The sequence below is a fragment of the Diadema antillarum genome, unplaced genomic scaffold (genome assembly GCF_040938485.1).
Source record: "Diadema antillarum isolate AM-2024a unplaced genomic scaffold, OU_Dant_1.0 seq00000931_RagTag, whole genome shotgun sequence".
Classification (NCBI taxonomy): domain Eukaryota; kingdom Metazoa; phylum Echinodermata; class Echinoidea; order Diadematoida; family Diadematidae; genus Diadema; species Diadema antillarum.
Window position 1 is genome coordinate 937506 of NW_027271782.1, and position 22581 is coordinate 960086.

Sequence of the window (22581 nt, forward strand, 5' to 3'; positions counted from 1 at the left end):
GATACAATCCTAAATAAAATAAAAGAACAAAAACAAATATGCACTTGATATCAATGCAAAAAGCCTAGAAATTTAGCCAACTACAAGCATAACGTAGTATATGTAATCGGAGTACAGGTGTAGCTGTGTAGAGAAGATACATTGTATACTTGACTCCCACAGGTTTTCCTACCACAAATATTGGATTTTAGGCACTAACTTAACCTACATAATACACTTGTTAGCGACAATAATCAGCACCATGCTTGCAATTCTGCACTTGGCAGTATGGTTCCCCCCTCCCCTTCAATATAGTCTAACAAACCATCAAAATTCATTCAAATCAAATGATTTGGCTGATTGCTGTAACCATACTGTACATAGAATATCATTCAAAGAAATTGCCTCAGTAAATCAAATTTGTGCAATTCATATACCTTCTGATACACACAAACACACTTGTTACACCTTGTGAATTAAGTATGTTATCATTTCCCCCACCCCCACCCCCCCCCCCTCCAAGAAAAAGAATGATTTGTATGGACCCAATCACCCCGCCCCTTTATAGTTTTTAATAGGTTTTCGGTGTTTTGTTGTTTAAATCTCCCAATACCCTTAATAGAGTTGGTTTCCACTGTGTCACATGGGGCGTGACAAACAGCCTCTGAAGGAAAAAAAACAACAAACAAACAAAAAACCGAACAGGAAAGGACACACAGGATAAATGCAATAATTGATTTCTTCCATTTAAAAAAAAAAAGAACACACAGGATTTACCTAAAACATTATTTCAAGGTGTTTTGTCCTAATTCGTTGCCATGCAGGAATTGTACATGAATACATACTATCATCATGTAATATCTCCATCCCCATTGGCATTGCACTCAGAGCGCAAAGGTTTCTGGACCTGTGTGACAAGTTTTGTGCAATTTTGGCTAGCGATACGGATTATTTATGCTCACATTTACAGCAGTATCATTCACTTTAAACATTAAACATTCTTAGTTTTCTAGTAGTGACACATTACAAATAAAACACATGGTCATCTTTTAAAAATACAAGTTGGCTCGAATATAAACAGATCTAAATGCTAAAGTCAAATTTACAGGAATGCCAATGTACACATCTTTTAGATCTCACCTAGTTACAACTTTTAAATCTATCAAAAATGCATTTCAGAACTTGTTCTGTTTCACAAAAAGTACAATGATACAGGAACAATACCAGTAAAACTTTGTACACTGTACAAGAAGACACCTTTGACACGAGAAGTACAATTTTTCAGCTATAGTTGCTACTACTTTACAAAAATAGCCCCATATGCCAATTTTAAGTATTCTTTCATTGTAGTTTGGTCCACATTCAGTACCCTGTTGAAGGACAAAATACATATTCCTTTGCAGGAGCTGTTGGTCAGATGTGGAACAGTGCAGATTTTTCGGTGCTCACCAGATCCACATCATCCGATACCGCCCTGCAAACATCTGAAGCCATTAACGGACAGCAATGCATCAACGATTCAATGCTACCTACCTATGCTGGGCAATTACAGCTGAGGAGCATGATGCTTACCTAGTTGTCACACATTTCCCCCAGGTAGATAGCTTTGCACTGAGCTGCAGCATACCAGTATGTCTGACTGCTGTGGTTTTCTACCGCTACCCTTTCTAGAGAAGAATGATGTTATTTGCAGCAATACATTTGAGGACAAAGTGTTGGGCAAAGTAGAGAAGAACCAAGACTTGGACAATGACACCAAATTGCTTTTTTTTTCTATGCTCCCATAACATACTGTAAAACCAGAAATTTTCGCATGCATTCCACTTTTGCAAATTTCATAAGGAACCAAGATTCACATGCGAAAGTGTTTTTTTCCACAAAATGCACTGAATGCTGTTGTACATAACCTGTCAACCATTTAATGAAGTAAAGTTTTACTGAATCTCTTCCCACTTATCCTATACTTCTTTGCAAAATGTTCACATGTAAAATCTAATGTGACATTATGATCTTAAAGGTATTGTTTACCATTGGGAGCAGTGATTTCAACAAATGTTCGAGTTATCACATTTGATCATTATGTGTAGGTCAGTTGTATCACACAACATCCTACCATATAAAAATTTTGCAATAAAGCCTAAAATAAAAGGAGATATCACTAATTTTCTCACTAAACCATAAGTGTAGACTGCTTAGTGTGGAAACAATTTTATTATATAACTATTGTTCACATTTTGTATAATTAACAGCATTTAACAGTCATTATAATGAATAAAATTTTGACATAGGTGGTTTTTATCCTTCAATCACATTTTAGAACTATTTTGAAGCACTAGAGCTGGGTTTTTGTTTCATCTGCAAATGGTAAATAATGCCTTTAACCATTCTCAGCCATCAGCTGTACAGTCAGTCTGGCACAGCCACGACACTCAATCTACCATGCCATAATCCAGGACCCGGGCCTGGGGGAATTACCTCTACAAGCCATATAGAGTTGGACTCTTATGTATCCACGAGCATTCTACCCTCCCCTACTACTCTTCCTCAATTGTACCCGACCAGAATCACAAAATAAATTCCAGCAAACCCACCACTTCCCTTTAAGTGACCTGCCACCACAACAGTGTTCACTACAGTTCTTTACTAAATACAGATTGGTTGACCAGCACCTCTCTTATATCATGGACAGACCTCACACTTAATTCTTAATGTGGCTGCCGGCAATAACTTGACAATTTGATGAGCTTTGGCATGATGTCCTCATCTTTACAAGTTAATGATTGCAAACATGACAACTCTACAACCAGATGCAAGGAATATGTAATTTGTCCTTCCACGTAAAGTACAGAAATGTGGATGGCTCTGGGACTTGTGATAGTGATGGACCATAGAATGTGAACCTCGCTGCTGCCTCACCTAGCCATATTATAGACCGTGGAGAGGACAGGATTGACGCCCGCTAACGGCATGGAAAGGGAGCCCGGATTGTGGAAAGGAGGAAGGGCTGAATGTATGGTGGTGGACATGTTGTGAGCTAGACCCATAGCTTGGGTGGCCATGATGCCGTTGGTGTGGTGCAGCTGGGCTGATTGTGAGTGGGGCATCGTTATGCTTGGTCCTGGCGTCTCGCTACCCTGTCTGACTTCATGGTGAGGAGCTGGGGGCGGGGGCACGCTGTAAGAGTTGCGCTCTAGGGAGGGGTTGGAGTTGGACATGACGCTGACCGGTGGGAGGGGCATAGGGTTATCCAGGCAAGCCGTGGTTGCTGGTGTGCGGTTCGCTCGCTTCTTTTTCCGCCGCGGCTTGAACTCCGGTGGCGGGTTTGTGTGAGCCGAGCTGATGGGTGGGGTGACAGTCGTCACGGAGTTGGTCGTGTGGTTGATGATGTTGATCGTCTGGCCGACCACATGAGGGTGCTTCTCCATGTGCTTCATCAAGTAGAGCTCCTGGACATACGACTTCCCGCAAACACCACACGAGAAGCGCTTCTCGCGCCGGTTGTTTTCATGCGAATGCGAGTGATTCTGCAGCATCTCCAGGTCGTCAAACGCTCGGTAGCAGTCGCGACACTTGTACGGCTTATCCTTGTTGTGCCGCCTCCAGTGCTGCTGCAGGTTGGACAGCTGTGTGAAGGACTTCTCGCAGCCAGGCTGGTTGCACCTGTAGGGGCGCTCCCCTGTGTGGATCCGAGTGTGCTGCTGCAAATGGGAGAGCTGCTTGAACGTCTTTTCACAAAAAGTACATTGGTAGGGTTTCTCATTTGTGTGCACCTTCATGTGCTGGTTCACGTACGATGTACTGGCAAAGGCCTTACCGCAATCATCACATTTATAAGGCTTACCCTCCTTATGTGAACGAGCATGGAGCAGGACATCAGACTTACTGTAGTAGACCTGGGGGCAGATCTTGCACCGATACTCTCGCCCATCCCCCGCCATATCTTCCAGTGTGGGGCCCGGCCTCACCCGCGGCTCCCCCGTCACAGGGGAGGTCAGATGGCCCTGGCTGTTGCGGGACTTGGATCCAGGCTTCCTCCCTCGCTTGCCAGAGCCGGGCCCTGATGTGGGCGGGCCAGCCTGGGTGGTCGGGGGCTGGCTGGGACCGGGCTGGCTGTGGGCGGCCTGGCTGGAGATCATGCTGGCGCTGTTACCAGAGGACTGCTGGTGGTTGTTGATTGCTTTCTCGTTTTGCTGTTGTTGCTGTTGTGCCTGCTGCTGCTGCTGATGTTGCTGTTGCTGCTGTTGTTGCTGTTGAAGGAGGCCTATATTCATATCATGGGCAAGCTGTGGTGGCAAAGGCAGTGGAAACCTTTCCATTGCTTTGGCTTGTTCAAAATCTGAAAATAAGCAAGAAAACATGCACAGGCAATTAGTAAGATGCAAATTATTATTTTTCAGTATATCCATGTCTTAATTGTTTCAATCTCATTATTTTAGTCCCTTTCTAAAGCTGTACTCTTCAGTAAATTCAAATAGAAGGCGTTGAAAAAGAAAAACTAAATAAAATCACCATATGATTAATAACAAGAAAAATAGGATTTTCTACATATTATTCAATGGTTCATATCTTGCATCCAGTTCGATATGTTTGTTTACCGACCATGCATGCTGTATGACCATATTTCTCAAATGCTCACATATCTGTACAATGTCATCTTTACACAATTTCCACAATGACTGAAACAGACTTAGGCTATATGCATGGACTTAAATTGAAAAAAAAAAATGCTGTTTCAAGATACATCACTAGAAAGAGTGATTTCTCATTAACGGTGACAATGCATCCACGAACACAAACAATAGTACACACATACACCGATATATTCACTTAGTTTTATAAATGTCTCATTCAGCGTCTGTATTCAATTCAATTCAACTTTAATAACTTATCCTCGGCACATATTCTAGGCACAAAACAATAATTCTTTTTCAAGGCTTATTACATATATATAAAACACTCTAACATTTTGCAACTTGGACCAGAAACTCAGTCCAGATATGCAACAGCTGGCCTACATTGTGCAACTGCTTGTGAGTGCACAATGAACACCCAAGTTTGGCACAGGATGGTATGAAGTGGGAAAAGCAGATTCATGAAATTTCCTCTCATCTCCTCGAATCACTGGCAGAAGATTTCATTTAAGTTGATTTTAAACACTTAAAACTGTCATGACGTTTTGACTATATGTGACCCGCTACAACAAAAGGGTCTTAAAGTCGCTGACGGCTGAGCCGAGAAGATCGAGTTTGAAGTCACATCATCAAAATTGGTCAATACAACCGGATTTCTGTTTTTGGCATAACTCTGTAGTCTTACGTTTTGTCTATCATCTGGCAAAATTTCGAAGCTAAATGATCAAAGGAAAGGCAAGAAATCAGCATTTTTCTGGGTCATGATTTCCCGACTTTCAAAGTAACAGAAACGTGTCCGAGGATTTGGATTGAGTGCCGCAGCTAGACTCCTCCCCTAGCAACGAGGGAGTGATCTTATTGGTCAGTGCGTGGCATCCTGATTACTGATTGGTCATGCGTAGACCACTGGCGCTAAGCTTGAATGAACATCACAGAGGTCGCTAGGAGCATGCCTTCTATTGTCAAGCAGTGAAAACTGACTCGCCTTCCCTTGATCATGATAGCATCGGAAGGAAAACTTTGAAGGCGTTTTTCTCGAAACTCTAATTTCCTCAACCACTTGACATGCACTAATAAAATCATTGATATCTCCGCAACCGAGTGCTTTTATGAGTAAGGCTATATATGAAATTAAAGTAGAAGAGTAAGGGAATAATGTCATGCCATTTTCAGAAAATTGTCCTCCTCCAACTTTCGGATCCTTTTGTTGTAGCAGGTCACATATGATCATGTTTTCTAGAACGATGGTTTCTTGCAATTTGCTTCTCTGCCTTTTATCAAAATATTTTTCTTTGTAGTCAATTATCTTCCTGTGAAAATATCATGATACCAAATTACATGTAAATATGAATGTCAATATCCCTCCGTTATATAATTAAAAGTTCACATTGAAAAGAATCTCTAATATTCATATATGAATGGTCTATTTGTAACAGATATAATTTTAGCATTTGCTTGTGCAACCAACTAAAAGGGCTGATCATTATTCTGATTAATGATTTGACAAACAGCACTGAGAGCTTGTTGTGACTGCTGTAAAGATATTTCTACACAACAAAAGTCAAGGATTTCAATGAATTAGTTTGATTCTTTAAAGAAGGCAATAGACAAAATACCTTACTGAACAATAACCACTTCCCAACCAGTGATTTGATACAATGTGTGGTATAACAATCTAGATACCAACTAGTATCCTAAAGCCAACTTTTGTAGAATTATTTTGAGAAAATGCTTTGCATTTTTTTTGGGAATAAATGTGAGACTGAGATCAAACTGAATTTATCTGGGAGCCCTTGCAGCTGGCAGCTTTGCTTAACCCATTGAGGAAAGGCTGATTTTGCTACAACACTTATTTCCCATGGACACTTACCCGAGTATAGTCTGGACTCATCTTCAATGGGTTAATGAATTGGTTCCAAGGCATCTCATGGAGTATTTACTATGCAAATGGTGCTTTGTTACACTTGCTGGATACCAATTTGTTCATGGGTATGTCCACAGTAAAAGGGGCCATTTCAGGGATGCTGTGTAATCTTCCATTTCCAATGATCATTACCCCCCCCCCCCCATACAATATGTCCTTTTAGAACACTCTATTGAGAGATAGCTTTCCCAAAAAATTGCTACAAACCAAACGGTCATTAGAATTTAAATGTCAAAATGAAAGCTTTGGGCAAATGCATTTTACACTGGTCTGGCATCTACATTGTTTGTACTGCCACATGAAAGTCAAATAATAAAATGTTCATTGAAAACCTGTTTTTCTTAACTAACTGAATGGCCTGATATTGATTTGAAAAGACAAGTGCCATAATGTGTCTCGCCCATTCGCCTACAAGAAATTGTACGCGAATGGGATATAACAGAAAAAGAAAAGAGATAACAGATGAAAAGAGATATGAAAGGGTAAAAATTTATGGCAAAAAAGAAATGTGCCATAAAAACTTAACATTGGGCCCTTAGAGTTTGTTGACCCCTGCCTGTGACCTTTGACCTCGTGGTGACCATCCACTCCCCAAGGGACATCTACCATCCAAGTTTGGTCACAAACGGACCTATGGATCAAAAGTTATGACCCAAATAGAAACGCGCCATAAAAACTTAACATTGGGCTCTAAAAGTTCGTTGACCCATGCTTGTGACCATTGACCTTGTGGTGACCATCCACTCCCCAAGGGACATCTACCATCCAAGTTTAGTCACAAATGGAGTTATGGATCAAAAGTTATGACCCATAATAGAAACACGCCAAAAAAACTTAACATTGGGCTCTAAAAGTTTGTTGACCCCTGCTTGTGACCTTTGACCTTGTGGTGACCATCCACTCCCCAAGGGAAATTTACCACCCAAGTTTAGTCACAAATGGAGTTATGGATCAAAAGTTACGACCCATAATAGAAATGCGCCATAAAAACTTAACATTGGGCTCTAAAAGTTTGTTGACCCCTGCTTGTGACCTTTGACCTTGTGGCGATCATCCACTCCCCAAGGGACATCTACCATCCAAGTTTGGTCACAAATGGAGTTATGGATCAAAAGTTATGATCCATAATAGAAACGCGCCATAAAAACTTAACATTGGGCTCTAAAAGTTCATTGACCCCTGCCTGTGAGCCTTGACCTTGAGGTGACCTTCATATATGGGCAATTCCACGGTAACTGACGTTACACGTAAGGATTTTCATGAAATTGTTTACCTTGTAGTTTTGTGAATAAAAGCACCTTGGGCTTGCAATTAGCATTGATGAATAAGTTCATGAGAATGAAGAAATAGGTGGAAAGTTTTTCTCTCAAACTGCATTTCTTATCACATAGCAAGTGAAAATGTGTCGGTAACTGACGTTACGGAAAAAGGACATGGGAAATTATGGTGTAGATGTAAATGGAAATATCTCATGTCCCTGACTTTTAGCCTTTATGTGTTTAATATGGCAATACACCTAGGTTCTTAGGAACAGGTGTGCAAAATAATGTGCACTTTAGTTATCTCCTTTTACCACCATGCCAATTTCAGTGAAGGCATGACGGTAACTGACGTTACGTAACTGACGTTACGCTTACATTTGCCATAGGGTTTACACATGCAAAATCATGATTGGGAATAGCTATGTGATATTTCATAATTCTGACCATTCAGAATGATTTGGTTGATATGGAGTCATACCTTGGTTCATCAGTCATAAATACACAATGAAATGAAACAGTAGTCCATTTTCTTTGTGTTCTATGAAAACTTAAAGGTAAACATGTCAGTAACTGACGTTACGTAACTGACGTTACACATACTTTGCCGTGGGGTTTACAGAGAACTAATTCATTTAACAGGTTATTATACTGCTGCAATGTACCAGTGACAATCCCAGGCAACTACAGCAACAAATTAAAACAAAATTTAAAGACACAAATAATATTGGGTGGGCCCTTAGGGGGCACCCCCCCCCCCATGCCATAGCACAGTTGGGCAAAAATAATGTAAATGCACAAGAGGATATTTCTTGACATTTGTCTGAAGATTTAATTTTTATTCAACATTTATGATTACACAGAGCCATTAATAGATTAAGCAGTTCCAAGTATGAATATATTGACATGGCTAAGGGCTTTTTTGTTTGTTTGTTTGTTTGTTTGTTTTTTAATGAACAGGAAAGTTTTTATCTACATACAAGCTGTAGAGTGCTCCACCCATAATACCTTGTAGTACTACACAAAACATGGATATTTTTGTGCTTGAAAAAAATATCAAAATATCTTCCAGGTCATGGGGAAAAAAACATGTATCAACTCATAAATATGCATAAATATGTATGAAATCTATTGTGATATATTTCTCCTTCTTTTCTTTATTTTACTCCTGATGATCTCCATCATCAATTGATTTAAATGAAAAGTGTCGCACTTTTAATATTTCTCTGTGAAGAAGAAAAATAAATGTTTTTTGGTCAAAAGAGCATTATTGTTTTATTCCTAGCTTGAAGTAATTTAACTGTTTTTCTTTTCCTTTTCACTGATATATCACGGCTTGCAAATCCATTCGAGATACCAAAAAATCGGACTTTGCAACGAAAGAATACTAAAATCAATATAAAAAACTCTCCCTGTTCATAATTATCATGTGTTGTATTACAAAATGTCCCTGCATGAATAGAATAAAGTAATCAACAAATACACACTGTATGAACATTTTTTTAAACCCTATAGAATCCTCTCTCACTTTGAGCAACATCAGTGTTTCAAACAATAATGAGTACATGCCTTACGTACCATAATACAAGATGAGCCATGTTAACTACACCACACATTTAAGTGCAAGAGAAGAAATATCTGTTTGTGCATTTGCCTTGAGGTAGAAACTTGACTAAGCTTCCTGAAAAAAAAAATGCCAGCAAAAGCAAACATTGGTAAAGATTGTTAAACTGTTGGTATACAGCTGTGCAGAAGTTTGTTTGGTTTTTTTGTTGTTGTAGGAAATGTGGTTAACATGCAATCATGTCACTGATTAGGCCTACAAACTTTGGTAGCTTTATCATCCTGTAGGACTGGGAATGTACTAATTTGAGTGCATATATACTGCATGTGGCAAACTAAACTTCCAGATGTTTTAACCTTAAACTTGTGCTGAATAAAAAATCGAAAGCTCAAGCTTCCCCCCCCCCCCAAAAAAAAAAGATAATCATGGTAAATGAATGAATAAATGAATTTAGAAATAAAATAAAATAAAAAAAAATATCAATGGACATACCATGGTAATGACATCATTTCCTATGAAAGGGATTGCTGCTCTTTGTTGTAAGTTGACTTCCCAGATGTATTGAAATGGCCAAAAGTCAAAAAATTTGCCTCAGTTATAATTACTGTCATGGTAACTGACGTTACATACTCGTGTATGACGTTTCGGTAACTGACGTTACACATTTTGTAGTGTTCATTTTGACTCTCCAGTATGCCAAGTATCCTTATTTCTGGTATTAAAATAAAGGCATATGGGCATACATTAGAAATCCCAAGTTACATCATACAGCTCACTTCCTTTGATGAATAAACTTAAAAATTCCTTGTTTTTGGTAACTGACGTTACATCCATCATTATCAAAGTAATTAACAGTTTTTATCAAATTCTTTAAAGCTACCAGCTTTTTTTTCTATCGTGTGGTAAAAGACTTCTCTGGTAACTGCATACATATGAAAGATTGTTGTTTAGAGTACTAATAGAGTGGATATACAGAGAGTAAGTTATGCGACAATACACTCTTTTCACCATTGAGTTATAGGCATATTTTGGCAGCCATTTTGAAAATCAAAATGGCCGCTTTTATTGAAAAACATAATGATTCTTAAAACTTCAACTCAAGTACTGTCTGAAAATGTATGGTGTTTGAAACAAATATCATTTTGAATTTTTGGCACCTGTGTCCTAGTTACCGTGGAATTGCCCATATGGTAAAATGTGAAAATTTGTATGACCCCTCTTCCCTCAAAGTTTGATTGCAATTGAAGCCCAGAGTGAAGTGTTTATTGAAGTTTTTGTAGCGTTACGGACAGACGACGGACGGACGCCATAGGCGATCCCTCAGTCTCCCCTCACCCCCGGTGGGCTCGACAATAAAAGGAACCTTAATATGCTATCGAACACAGAGTTTCTTCTATACCATTTCTAGACCTGATGGTGAACATACAGACGGTATGTTTCATGGACTGACCAAACTGCCACATTTTGGTCAGTCCAAGTCTCATTTCCGCTATGCTGCTATGCACCTACGACAACAAATAAATCTGCTTGCCTGAATATAGCCCAAGTTCACCGTTCTTTTGTAGAAGACCATTAGAGTGACCAGTATCATCTTTATCATTTATATGGGTTGCATACATACCCAGTAGACGCCCGTTATAACGAAGTCCTCGGGACCGGCAGTTTTCTTTTGTTATATCGAAATTTCGTTCTAACCGAACAAATAAACAATAAAAATACATAGAGTGGATAATGTTGTGGCCTGAATTTTTACTTCATTGTAACCGGAATTTTGTTATAACCGTGTCTGTTATAACGGGAGTGCACTGTATTTCTCTTTCCACATTTGTTCCGTTTGGAGTCACTTACTTGCCCTCTCTTGCTTCGTAGCATTGACAAGATGAGGCACTCTGATAGGAAATCTTGTAACTTGCTGTGAGGGAAGAGACAGAAATACAAACATGAAACAAGTTAATTTCATGAGAGACAGTACATTTACTTGGCTTATACTGCCATCTGAACAGTGCATTTTGACCATTAATGATTTATATATGAAGTCCATTTCAGTAAATCTTACTTTAACAGCACGCGATACCCAAAACTCTCACAGAAAATAAATATGGACACATATGATTTACATGAAGCCCACTTCAGTTAATTTTATTTTTACAACATATGTATGATACCAAAAACTCTCAGAGAAAACACAAATAGAAGTTTAGGGAAGATTGTCATAATAGGCAGCTTGGATACACACTGTCTTGTGTTTTTCACAAACTATTCTGATGTTGGCATCTTGAGAATATTTTGAGGGCTTGCAACTTAAATGTATCTTGAAGTACAAGTTGTACACTGCCCGTAATTTGAGACTGTATGATGGGGTAAAATTACGACATTACATTTCAGGAGACAAAAAAAAAAAAGTAGAAAAAAATACTACACTTGTAGGTTTGCCTCATGACATCAATCCTAATGAAAATATCATGAATGACATATCCATCAGCATGTTATGGAAAGTTAACATGAAAATTGCTTTGAAGTTGAAGAACAAGGCATTATCAAACAGAATCCAACTTGTGCTATTCTAAAAACAAAGATTTGCATCCTGCCTAGTGTACATGAAGCATTTATGAATAAGATGTTACACAGGTCCCTCTGATTTTGTTTGCTTGCTAAAGGCTGGCCTGGGAGAGAAGCCCTACTCTAAAATGAATATATTATGTAGACTGCCATTTTTTAAAAACAAATCCATCATTTCAGACAACACCTCTAGTAATACACACCATGGCCGAATTCACGAAGGTGGTACAATTGAAACCATGGATTAAACCATGGACAAAGACCGTATTCTTTCATGGGGCGCCAAGTGTCGCATGGCCTACTTCGTTATGAAATCAGTCATTTCGACGTAATGTTAACATTTCGCTGACAAAATCGACAAAATGACTGATTTTGTAACGAAATAGGCCATGCGACACTTGGAGCCCCATACAAAACTACGGTCTTTGTCCATGATTTGAACCATGGTTTCAATTGTTCCACCTTCGTGAATTCGGGCCATTTAGATTGACTGAGCTATACAGGGTGTTCACACACGTCTCAGCTGTGAATTCAGTAAATGTATATGTTGCACAATGCAATGCTATGCTTTAAAACTTGTGTTAGAAAGTTTCAAAGGAAATGCATGCAAACTTGCAAACAGTTAAGATCAAGCAGCTGTGTGCACATGCTACGAGATATAATGTAATACAAGGCACATGCCAGTCCAAAAGTGTAGAGAACAGTGATGCTAAAAATGTGACAGTTGGATCAATTTTAAATGTTGTGAAAATGCACTCTCTTCCTCATAGTACCATGATGCAAAATGACAAATTTTTTAGAGTAATCATGTCAATGATGTCCCATTATAGTTTTAGAGCACTTTAGGTGACCGCCCTCATTTGTGTGTCTGTTTGTGTGCATTTAGGTTGTGGTGTGTGAAAATGTGTGTACTGTATTTCGTATTTCACTGCCTGGCTCATGTATTCCCTGTTGAACCCAATGTTGTTTTGGGTTTTTTTTTTCTCTGTTAACACAACAACTTCATTCTTCAGTGATGAAAGGCAGACAATGCTAGACAATGTTTCAGTGTTTATGGGTATCTACAACTTTGAAAATCTCATTACAGAAGGCAGATTTTTATCTGAATTCCATATTATCACCAGATAACTCACCATTTTTTCAAAAACCATCTCACAGCAAAGATGGGGAAAGAAATATCACATACATGTACTGTGTAAGATTCTACATACACTTGTACACCAGTAACTGTCTACAGCGTGTAAGACCTTTAACTGTATTTAAAGGTATTGGTTATTAGGAAAGGTACTATTGGTGAAGATATCATGCAGGAATGTTGTAGATAGCATGGATGTGTAGATTCATGATTAGATAGAACACTGAATGCACAGAATGCATGAAATGTGTACAGAGGTGATGGCTGGTTAGAGACCTTGATTATTGGTTGCCACTGACTCTATTGTGGAAGTGGGAAACCAAATATATGCCAGTTGAAGTGTACCGGACTGTGTTTATGAAGAATGGGCATAAAATGCTCTCTTTTTAGGGCTACAACTGGGAGCAAGACTATACAACTGTAGACTGCAAATCATGGGCAATGCAGAATCACAATCTATGAGAACCTGATATGAATTACTGCAGATCAAATCTCAGATGGGCTATAGTAGCAACTTCTATCAGAAATGCAGTTTGACTTCCCTTGTAAACACTAGCACTCTACCAATTTCATATAGAGATAAGTAAAAAATAATACTGGGTACATGTAATTTTTATTCTCATTAAACAGATGTCCAAAGTTTTGACCTGGTGCTTTACTGTGGATCCCCCTCCATGACATTTTTGTTTACCAGTTCAACTGTATTTCTTTGTGCAACAATGCCAATTTCATTCATAGATGCGACATCTGCTCTGATTGTTTTTACACATTGCAGCTATTCACTCTGCACCATAGTATGCAGTCAAATCATATTATCATAGAATTAGACGTTTTTATACAATTGTAAGTTATTCATGCTATACATTCTGACTAGTGATCAAGACAACTATCACGCAATCTCCTTTAAGATAGTAAGGAAATAGGAGCATTCACTCCTGATATGCAACAGATTTAAGCAAAAGGTGCCAAAGGACATAAAGTTTGAACTATTGATACAACTTCCATAGCTGTGGTGTGCTTTAGATTAATCTGACCCTGATTGGAAAGAGGCCCCCCCCCCTCAAAATAAAAAAAAAGACAGACTACCAGTAATGAAAAAGAATCAAAGCTATCACCTGACTTTTCTCTCAAGACCCTTCTACTAACTCTGTATCACACCCATTCAGCTACTTGTGTCATTTTTGACAGCAAGATTGTCTATTTAGACTGAGATTATTCAAAGAGAATACTACATTGCCTCTGTGTTGCAGAATGTATCAAAATCCACAAAATGAAGAGTTTATCGTCACTTGCATCGATCAAGCATGTCTGGATCATCTTTACTGGTTGGCTGTGACAGACCCCCATCTCACTACCAGCTGAAGACGGTAACATTCACTGCGAAGTCTCACCCAAGAAGAATTGGATAGAACGCATTAATTACTTTTGGGTGGTGAACTCTCACAAATCAGTATTTGGGGAATTGGCAGTACAGCTCTGAAATGGGGACGATGAATTCCCATCAGGGCTCACGTGTGAACAACATACCTCCATTTGGTCCCGAGCCCATATATATGCAGTCTCAAGGTTGGCTGGAAGTGAGGATGCCATACTGATTTCACTCATTCTTCACATCTATCTGGTTGGTCGACTCGTTTTGCTTGTGGGCTGAACAGGGGGTAGACCGGGAGTTAGGATACGTGGCTGCAACCAGGTCCCTCTCATATGTGATCGCGCATTGTCGTCGCTACTTTTCATGCAAATTTGTTAAAGTTTCTACAAGATAAACATAAAAGGAACTGACATCAATAATCATCACCTCCGTACCAGAGGTGCAATATACAGTTTTAGGGGTGGGGACAAGGGGTTCCAAACCAAAACTTGCTAAGTGTTATGTAAACTTTTAATTGTGCGGAACACTCCTGCCCAAACAAACAAACCAAAAAGGAACATAGAATTTGCGACAGCTTGGGTAATGTATTTATTCAACTGAAAACTAATAATGTAAAATGTATCTTGCAATCACCTTCGACATTCCCATTTCCCATCATCAACAACATTCTAAGTGGCTATGTCTACTTTATATGTGCATATCTCTGTCACTGGGTCACATGGGCCCTGGAAAGGACTTGCAACTACATGTATTCACAGATTACCCTTCATAGACAAATTACATATTTATATCATGTATTCATAAAATTTAGATGTGCAGAATGTACTCAAAATATCTACTGTGTGAAACAGACTTTGGAAATCATCAAATAATGAGATTCTACAGAGTTGTCTGCCATTGAATATCATACAAAGAATTAAGAATGAAGGCAAAATACAGCTATTAGTACAATTTAAGGCATTGTCAGTCACAAAACTTAATTAGTCTCAATTTCTTTTCTGTTTTGCAAAATGCAAAAAGCATGCAAAAATCATAGCTTTTATGTATTCAAGATTCACATGTAAATGCACAGAACAAGCACTACCTATTCCAAGGCATCGCACGACTGTCATGCATGCTTCACCATTTTCAGTACACTTGCAGTGCTTGCAATGTGTATGGCAATGCATGGATGTTATTAGAAAAGAAATGAAAGCTTATGCAGGCTGTAATTTTGAGTATGAAAGATGACAGATTGAAGATGAGTGGCAAATTGTCTTTAAATTAAGCTACATGTGTGATAATGCTTCCATTTAAACAAAAAACAAAAAACAAAAAACAAAAAACAAAAAACAAAAAAACATAGGTACAAGTCACCAGCACAAGGGGAAAGTACATTATAAGCAGCTCATTTGGACAATGCATGACAGGTGTTGCTGTTATAACTGTAGAATGACAATTGACATACACTCATCATCCATCAATCACAATATTCACCCATGTTTCTAACACAAGTCAAAAATGTACATGTGTACATTATACAACAGCAACTTCACACAGTCATTCTCTTCACGACCAGTGAAAAGATACCACATGAGCATTTTCTACTTTCTTCATGATACGGGACCTGAAATTTATGTAATACCAGTATGATATTCTAGGGTCAATCATATACTCCTACAGCAATATCTAAAACAAACTTTAGCCAGCATACATTGTAACACCAAGGCATGAAAATGTTCAGTATGATGTCAATTCTCATGAACATATAAAATGTAAACATTGACAATTATTTGTGCTTTGGGATACCGATGTAAAAATAAAAAAATCCATATATAATAAGATTTATTGTTCCATGTTTTATCTACATGAATTCAGTAGTGCTCATCATTATTTCCATGTTGGTAGGGAGTGCAATAAAAAAAAAAAGAAAAAGAGCAATTTCCATCTTATCTAGACTAGTTAAAACACATCTTATCACACCTAGAGCAAGAGGGAAGCCTACCATGCCAGTGACCCCAGCCAAGAATATTTTAGCCAAAACACAGTTTGTAGCCTACAATGGTCTACCTGTACATGAATAAAATCATGTCGATGAATGCATTGTCTCTAAATACAAAACAGTGTACTTGTACTTGCAGAGTTTTTGTGTAATCGAAAATACTCCATCTAGTCAAACATGTCTACAGAGGCCTCCCATGGGAGATGAAGTGGTCATTATAGACAGGTGCCCGCTATAGACAGGGTCTTTAACATGGCTTCTTTTCTTGGGGAAACTTGTTCTTAGTGGCTGTATTATGGCAGGTGGCCACTAAGGTACAATTTGTAGGTTTAGTTCAAAAATAGACAAATTACCAGCAAGGAATGCCATACATGTATGAACTGCAAAATTGCCAGGTACTACACTACTTGTATATGGCATGAAAAATGTGTGTTTTCACTTGTGAAACTTGAGATGCCTACACTTACAGGCTACATCAAAACTTTCCTTCTTGAAAATACAATGTACACTAGTTAGTGTAGGACTGAGATCTATACCATTTAGAATTTAAAGGGATAGGACAGTTTCAGCTGAGACAGGACTTCATGTTTCCAACATTTTTTAATGATTTTTTGAGACAATGAGAAACCTGTTATAAATGAAATATGAAAGAGCATATACATTCTAAAAGGAATGCAAAGGTCATTTGATGAAAATTGGTTTTGAAATAGCTGTATGAGATATCCAAAACAAAGTGATTCTTATAAAAGGTAGGACCCACCTTTTATTAGGATCCCTTTTTTACTTAGTCTTCGGATATCTCAGACATTGCAAAACTGATTTTCATCAAATAAAAGTTCAAATTCCTCTTAGAATTGTATGCTCTTTAGCATTTCATAAAGTTTCAAAGTTAGTTTCTGGCAAAGAAAAAAAATAATTTCTGAAATCTCACCTCAACCAATAATACACGATCCCTTTAGGCAATACAAATGATCATGTCTAGTTTATGATAAATAGCTTCAGTTTTGCTGGAAATCAAGCAAATATCATACACTTAACATAAATATTGGCATAATTCTATGCAAACTTAAAAATCAAAAACAGAAAAGGCCATTTTCACCATAGCCAAACTTGAGTGACAGACACTCGAGTCTTGTCACAGTAACTAATTTTTATTCCAGTACATTCGGCTGTCACATTTTGTACCTTTTACATAACATTAGCTCTAACGTACACTCTTTCTTGAAAAGTTTCATTTTTCATCCTCGACTTTCAAATTAGAAATGATGGGTAGAAAATCCCTGGCATGACACAAGGTCGAAGATGTTCACAATGCTACCATTATCATCACAGTTCTGACTTCTGCTGGATCTACAATTACAATCTAGGGAGATGTAGATCTAGAATTCCCTCAACATTCTAGATCTAGATCTCTAGTCATTTTATAAATTTGAACCCTGATATGACAATGATTGCAAATGATCTATGGTGGTCTAGTGTAAGCTAGCCGTGTACCCCAGCCCAGTCCCCAGCTCAGGCCGTAGCTGTGAACAATATGCAGGTTGTGTGTGCATCCCATGTGTTTGTAGCCCCTAGCTGAAACAGCTCGGGTACATGGACTCTAGTTTGGGCAGTACACCACCAATTGTCTGGGTTGGCATGTCGGGTCACTGTGGTCGTCTAGAATGTGCATCCAAATGATTTCTTTAGTGGCAACAGCTAACACTTCCAATTGTGTCACTAACAGAAAGCCAAGAGATAATACATATAATCGCGCATCAATTCGTGTTTATTTATTTGGCAGAGGAAAGCGGACTTCTAGTCTGCCACCGGTTTTCGTGACGGATCAGAAGGAAAAAAATCGTGATTAACGCACCGTACACTCAACACGCAGACGAAGACACACAAATCACGATACACACTCGTACAGTTCATACAGGTTGGTAAACACACACACACAGCACAGGCGCGACATGGGTTTAACATGCAACACACAGAGGCAAGCGTTCGCCACCGAGGAAAAAAAAAATCGAGAGTAACGGGCCCGACAGTGGCCTCAACTTTCGCAGTTTGCCCCAAAACACTAAGCTCACCATTCGTCAAACTATGTGAAAGAAAATTAACGGAAAATAACGGTGAATTGCAACGAGAATCAATCAAAATCTCCAAATGATAAATCTAAAATTTTACCTGATTTTTCGTTGTTTTAGGCCTTCATTTTCTTTCCTTGTTAGTTGTACATACCTTGACAACTTCAACATTTGCAAAATTTTAAGATCAACAACTACCATAAAATATATTATTTTCTAGTTAAAAATAAATTTTATAGTTGAAAATGATAAATTATATATTTTAAAAAGCTTTAAAAACAATATGAATTAATATGTCAGATACTCTTTTCAAATTGACATCATAAATAAACATAAATACGGCAATCCTTTTTTCTAGCAACCTCACCGTACTGACGTAGTGCCACGCCAGTGTAGATATCTTCAAAAATGGTTCACCAGTCCACTGCATCAATTGCATGCGATGCGCCCCATCCCCACCGAACTAAAACATAGTGGAATGCGTGTCCCTATTCCCAACATACACGAGACCGTGCAGCCAAATTTACCGTGTTGCGTCGCCATCTTGTTAGGTCAATTTTTCCTTATATGGAGTGCACGCTTAGGCGCGGTCAGACTGGGCCACTGGTACGCGCGCAAGCAAGAGTACGCCGTCCAGTGGCTAGTGATTATGACGTAACAATGCACGTTTGTACATGACACTGGCCTTGCGCTTCGGATACATAGCCCACAAACAGATCGAGAAGTTTGGCGGAAAGTTACGTGGAAAGTTTGCGGTCACACTGGCAAAACTTCGAGTTAAACTTCTCGATCTTTTGCCAGTCTGACAAAGTCGATAAAAAGGGTCCAGAGCTAGACGAAATCATGTAGGCACGGGCGCTGTGTGTATAGGCTGTATGGCGGCTATGCGGAGGACTCACATTAGTTCTTTTAACATGTTTGCGGCGTTTTTTTTTTTTCTTGCTGTTGAATTTCTAGATTGCTTTATTAAACCTAGAATTACATATGCACCGTAAATAAATCAAGTTTCTTCATTAATAAGCACTTTAATTTAGGCATAATGCTCGCCACTAAAAGAAGTTAGGCCCAGAGTTTCAGTTGCTCATCAAAAGCAGGCAAGATCCTGCGTCTGTCTTATTGCTTCATATCATCAGTGCTTCCACTTTTCAAGGTCAGTCCTCCTGAAATCAACACTACAAACTCCTGGAATTTACAAGAATATCCTGGAATTTTTCAAACAGGCTACAAATACATGATTAATTGTGAGCTGGGGGAGAGGGTCAATGCATGATACTCAATGATATGTGAGAGAGCGAGCTGATTTGTGTGTGTGTGTGTGTGAGTGTGTGTGTGTGAAAATTTGCCATCAAAATAGACTCAACCTTAAGTTAAGGAAAATTATTGATATAAATTTGTCATTCAAAATTTAAATAAATACAAACATTAGGCCTACGGTTTCGGGACCACGGTTTCATGGAATTTGAAACGCACCAAAATTTGGCAAAACGAACATTCATTTGGGGATTTGATCTTAATCATGGCATCATCAACATCATCACCATCGATCATCATAAATCTACACGCTGTCAGTGTCACTGTCATAGGCCCTAGCTCTATCTAGCTATGGAACCTGATTGGTGCCAGGTAAAAATGGCAGAGGTAAAAATGACAGAGGTAAAAATGTCATAGTAAAATGGCAGAGGTAGAAATGGCAGAGGTAGAAATGGCAGAGGTAAAAATGGCAGAGGCAAAAATGGCAGAGGTAAAAATCGCAGAAGTAAAAATGGCAGAGGTAAAATGGCAGAAGTAATGAGAGTGATTTCGTCAGAGGTAAGCGTATGAAGAGGTTTTGAATAATGACCTATAGCCAGAGCAAACTGTATTTATCAAATTATCAAATCCAAATTGCAGATTTGAAGAATATTTATTGAATTATGTTTTAAAAAGATGACAGCACTATCATTATTCTGATTTTGATTCAAGTGCAGTGGCGTAATCTGTCTGTTCAGAGGAATAATAAACCAGCTAAAAAAGAGCCTAGTATAGGCCTATGGGAAATTATCATTATTATCATTATTATCATTATTATTAAAGGGGGTTTCAACAATGCTACATAGCCCTTAAAGGGAAAGTAAACCCAAAGAGCAATGTGGATTGAGTGAAAGCAGTAATATTAGTAGAACACATCAGTAAAAATTTGAGGAAAATCGGGCAATCGATGCAAAAGTTATGAATTTTTAAAGTTTTGGTGTTGCAACTGCTGGGTAAGGAGACTACTAGAGGTTATGACGTATGAGTGGACTACAATATAAAGAAAATAAAAAGGGAATTCCATGAAAATTCATTTTTCATGAAAATTACACATTCCATCAACTTGATACTGACATATGTTAGGGGTAGCACTTATTCCCCCTGCTTTCTGAAAGCGGTTAGTCAAGAACTCTTTCATTTTGCTAGAAAAGTGAATTTTTGTGGAATTCCTTTTATTATTTTCTTTATATTGTGGTCCTCTCATACGTCATAACCTCTAGTAGTCTCCTCATCCAGCGGTTCCAACACCAAAACTTTAAAAATTCATAACTTTTGCATCGATTGTCCGATTTTCCTCAAACTTTCACTGATGTGTTCTACTAATGTTACTGCTTTTACTCAATCCACATTGCTCTTTGGGTTTGTGTTCCCTTTAAACAGTATAATCCTATACGTTGTTTCGCCCAATGAAGTTATCACACACACAAACACACACACACACACACACACACACACACACACACACAAACACACACACACGCACGAACCCACTTTTGTTATAAACATATACTTCTATACGCAGATATACAACATTTACTCTCACATATACACACTCTTACACAAACGAAATCCGCTCACTTCCAGGCTAGTATATTGTCATTATTTTTCATTTTTTGAACTGTTTAGTGTAAAGAAGTGAAGGAGACATTGTCGAAGCGAACCGCTAATTTTTCACCTGTTTTATGTTATTTTCTCACATTCAGGTTTCGTAGGAGCCTATATCTTTCTCACAAGGCCTGATCACGACATAATATAGAAGTAAAAATACAAAACGCAAAAAACAAACTACAGCTAGATGTATCGGCAGACATCAGTAGGCTCTTGCAAAATATTTCATTACATTGTTCAAAGATTTAGGAGTGATCCCTGAGGTCACTCCAAAATGAGTGAAAATGAACATTTTCACTCAAAATTCACTCCAATTTCACTCTAAATTCACTCTTTTTGTATTCACTCCTTTAAGAGTGAATATTTTCACTCGATTTTTTTTTTAGAGAGAGTATGTAGCACAGGAGTGTAGGAACATTAGTAGAGCATTTTGTGATACCCCTATTATATATATATATATATATATATATATATATATGCAACCCCCACACCCCTTTAACTGTCTCAGGGGCTGACCAATGTTGTACAGAGGCGGATAAATTTTGGTCTGGTCTGTTAGCTTCTCTCTGTACTGGTCGGGGGTTAGCTAATCACATAGACACCAATCATCAACAAATTTCCAAACATCAGAAAGAGATTAATATTGCTTCACAACAACAGTGAATATAAAATGCGGGAGAATGAATTTACGTAGGAAATGTCAATGCTGCTAACAGCATATTTTTATTCACCGACCTACCTTCTCGTATAGGTCTGAAACAGATAATTAATCATAAACAAATCAATCCCCGTACTACACAATGGAACACATCACTCATCACTTAACTATTCTACACCTTTGGAGACCATTACTTCATATGTACCATCTTACGTTATGGGAAGGGGAGGGGTTTGTTAATAGGGCAAATGATGTTAGTGGGTGTGGCCACTTATCTCGACATCGGCATGGTCGCGGGATGAAGTTCTCGCCTGCATATCGAGCTCGTCCACGGGGCCGGGGCGTCTGTTAACCGGTCTGCTTTCACTGCTTCCTTAAACGATTCGTCACCATTGCCGTCCACGTTGTGGCAACCTGACAGGACGCTTCAACATCTCTGATGACACGTACCAGTCGACTATTTGGAGTTCGTTACACCCCACATTGGTGTAAACCAAAGTTGTGTCTTGTCGTGGCGTATAGTTTCTCAACTTGTCGTTGTCCACCAGTTAC

The 22581-nt window shown here is 38.5% G+C and overlaps 1 protein-coding gene across 1 annotated transcript; it reads right to left on the reverse strand.

Annotated features, from left to right (window-relative positions):
* Nucleotides 1-775: 775 nt before the first annotated feature.
* Nucleotides 776-18606, reverse strand: LOC139741452 (uncharacterized). Its single transcript, XM_071652033.1, has 4 exons — nt 18574-18606; nt 14579-14806; nt 11206-11269; nt 776-4315 (listed from the first exon to the last, which is right to left on the reverse strand). Exons 2-4 carry the CDS (start codon nt 14654-14656, stop codon nt 2892-2894), a joined length of 1566 nt encoding a protein of 521 aa, XP_071508134.1. The 5' UTR covers nt 14657-14806; nt 18574-18606; the 3' UTR covers nt 776-2891.
* Between the last annotated feature and the right edge of the window lie 3975 nt (nt 18607-22581).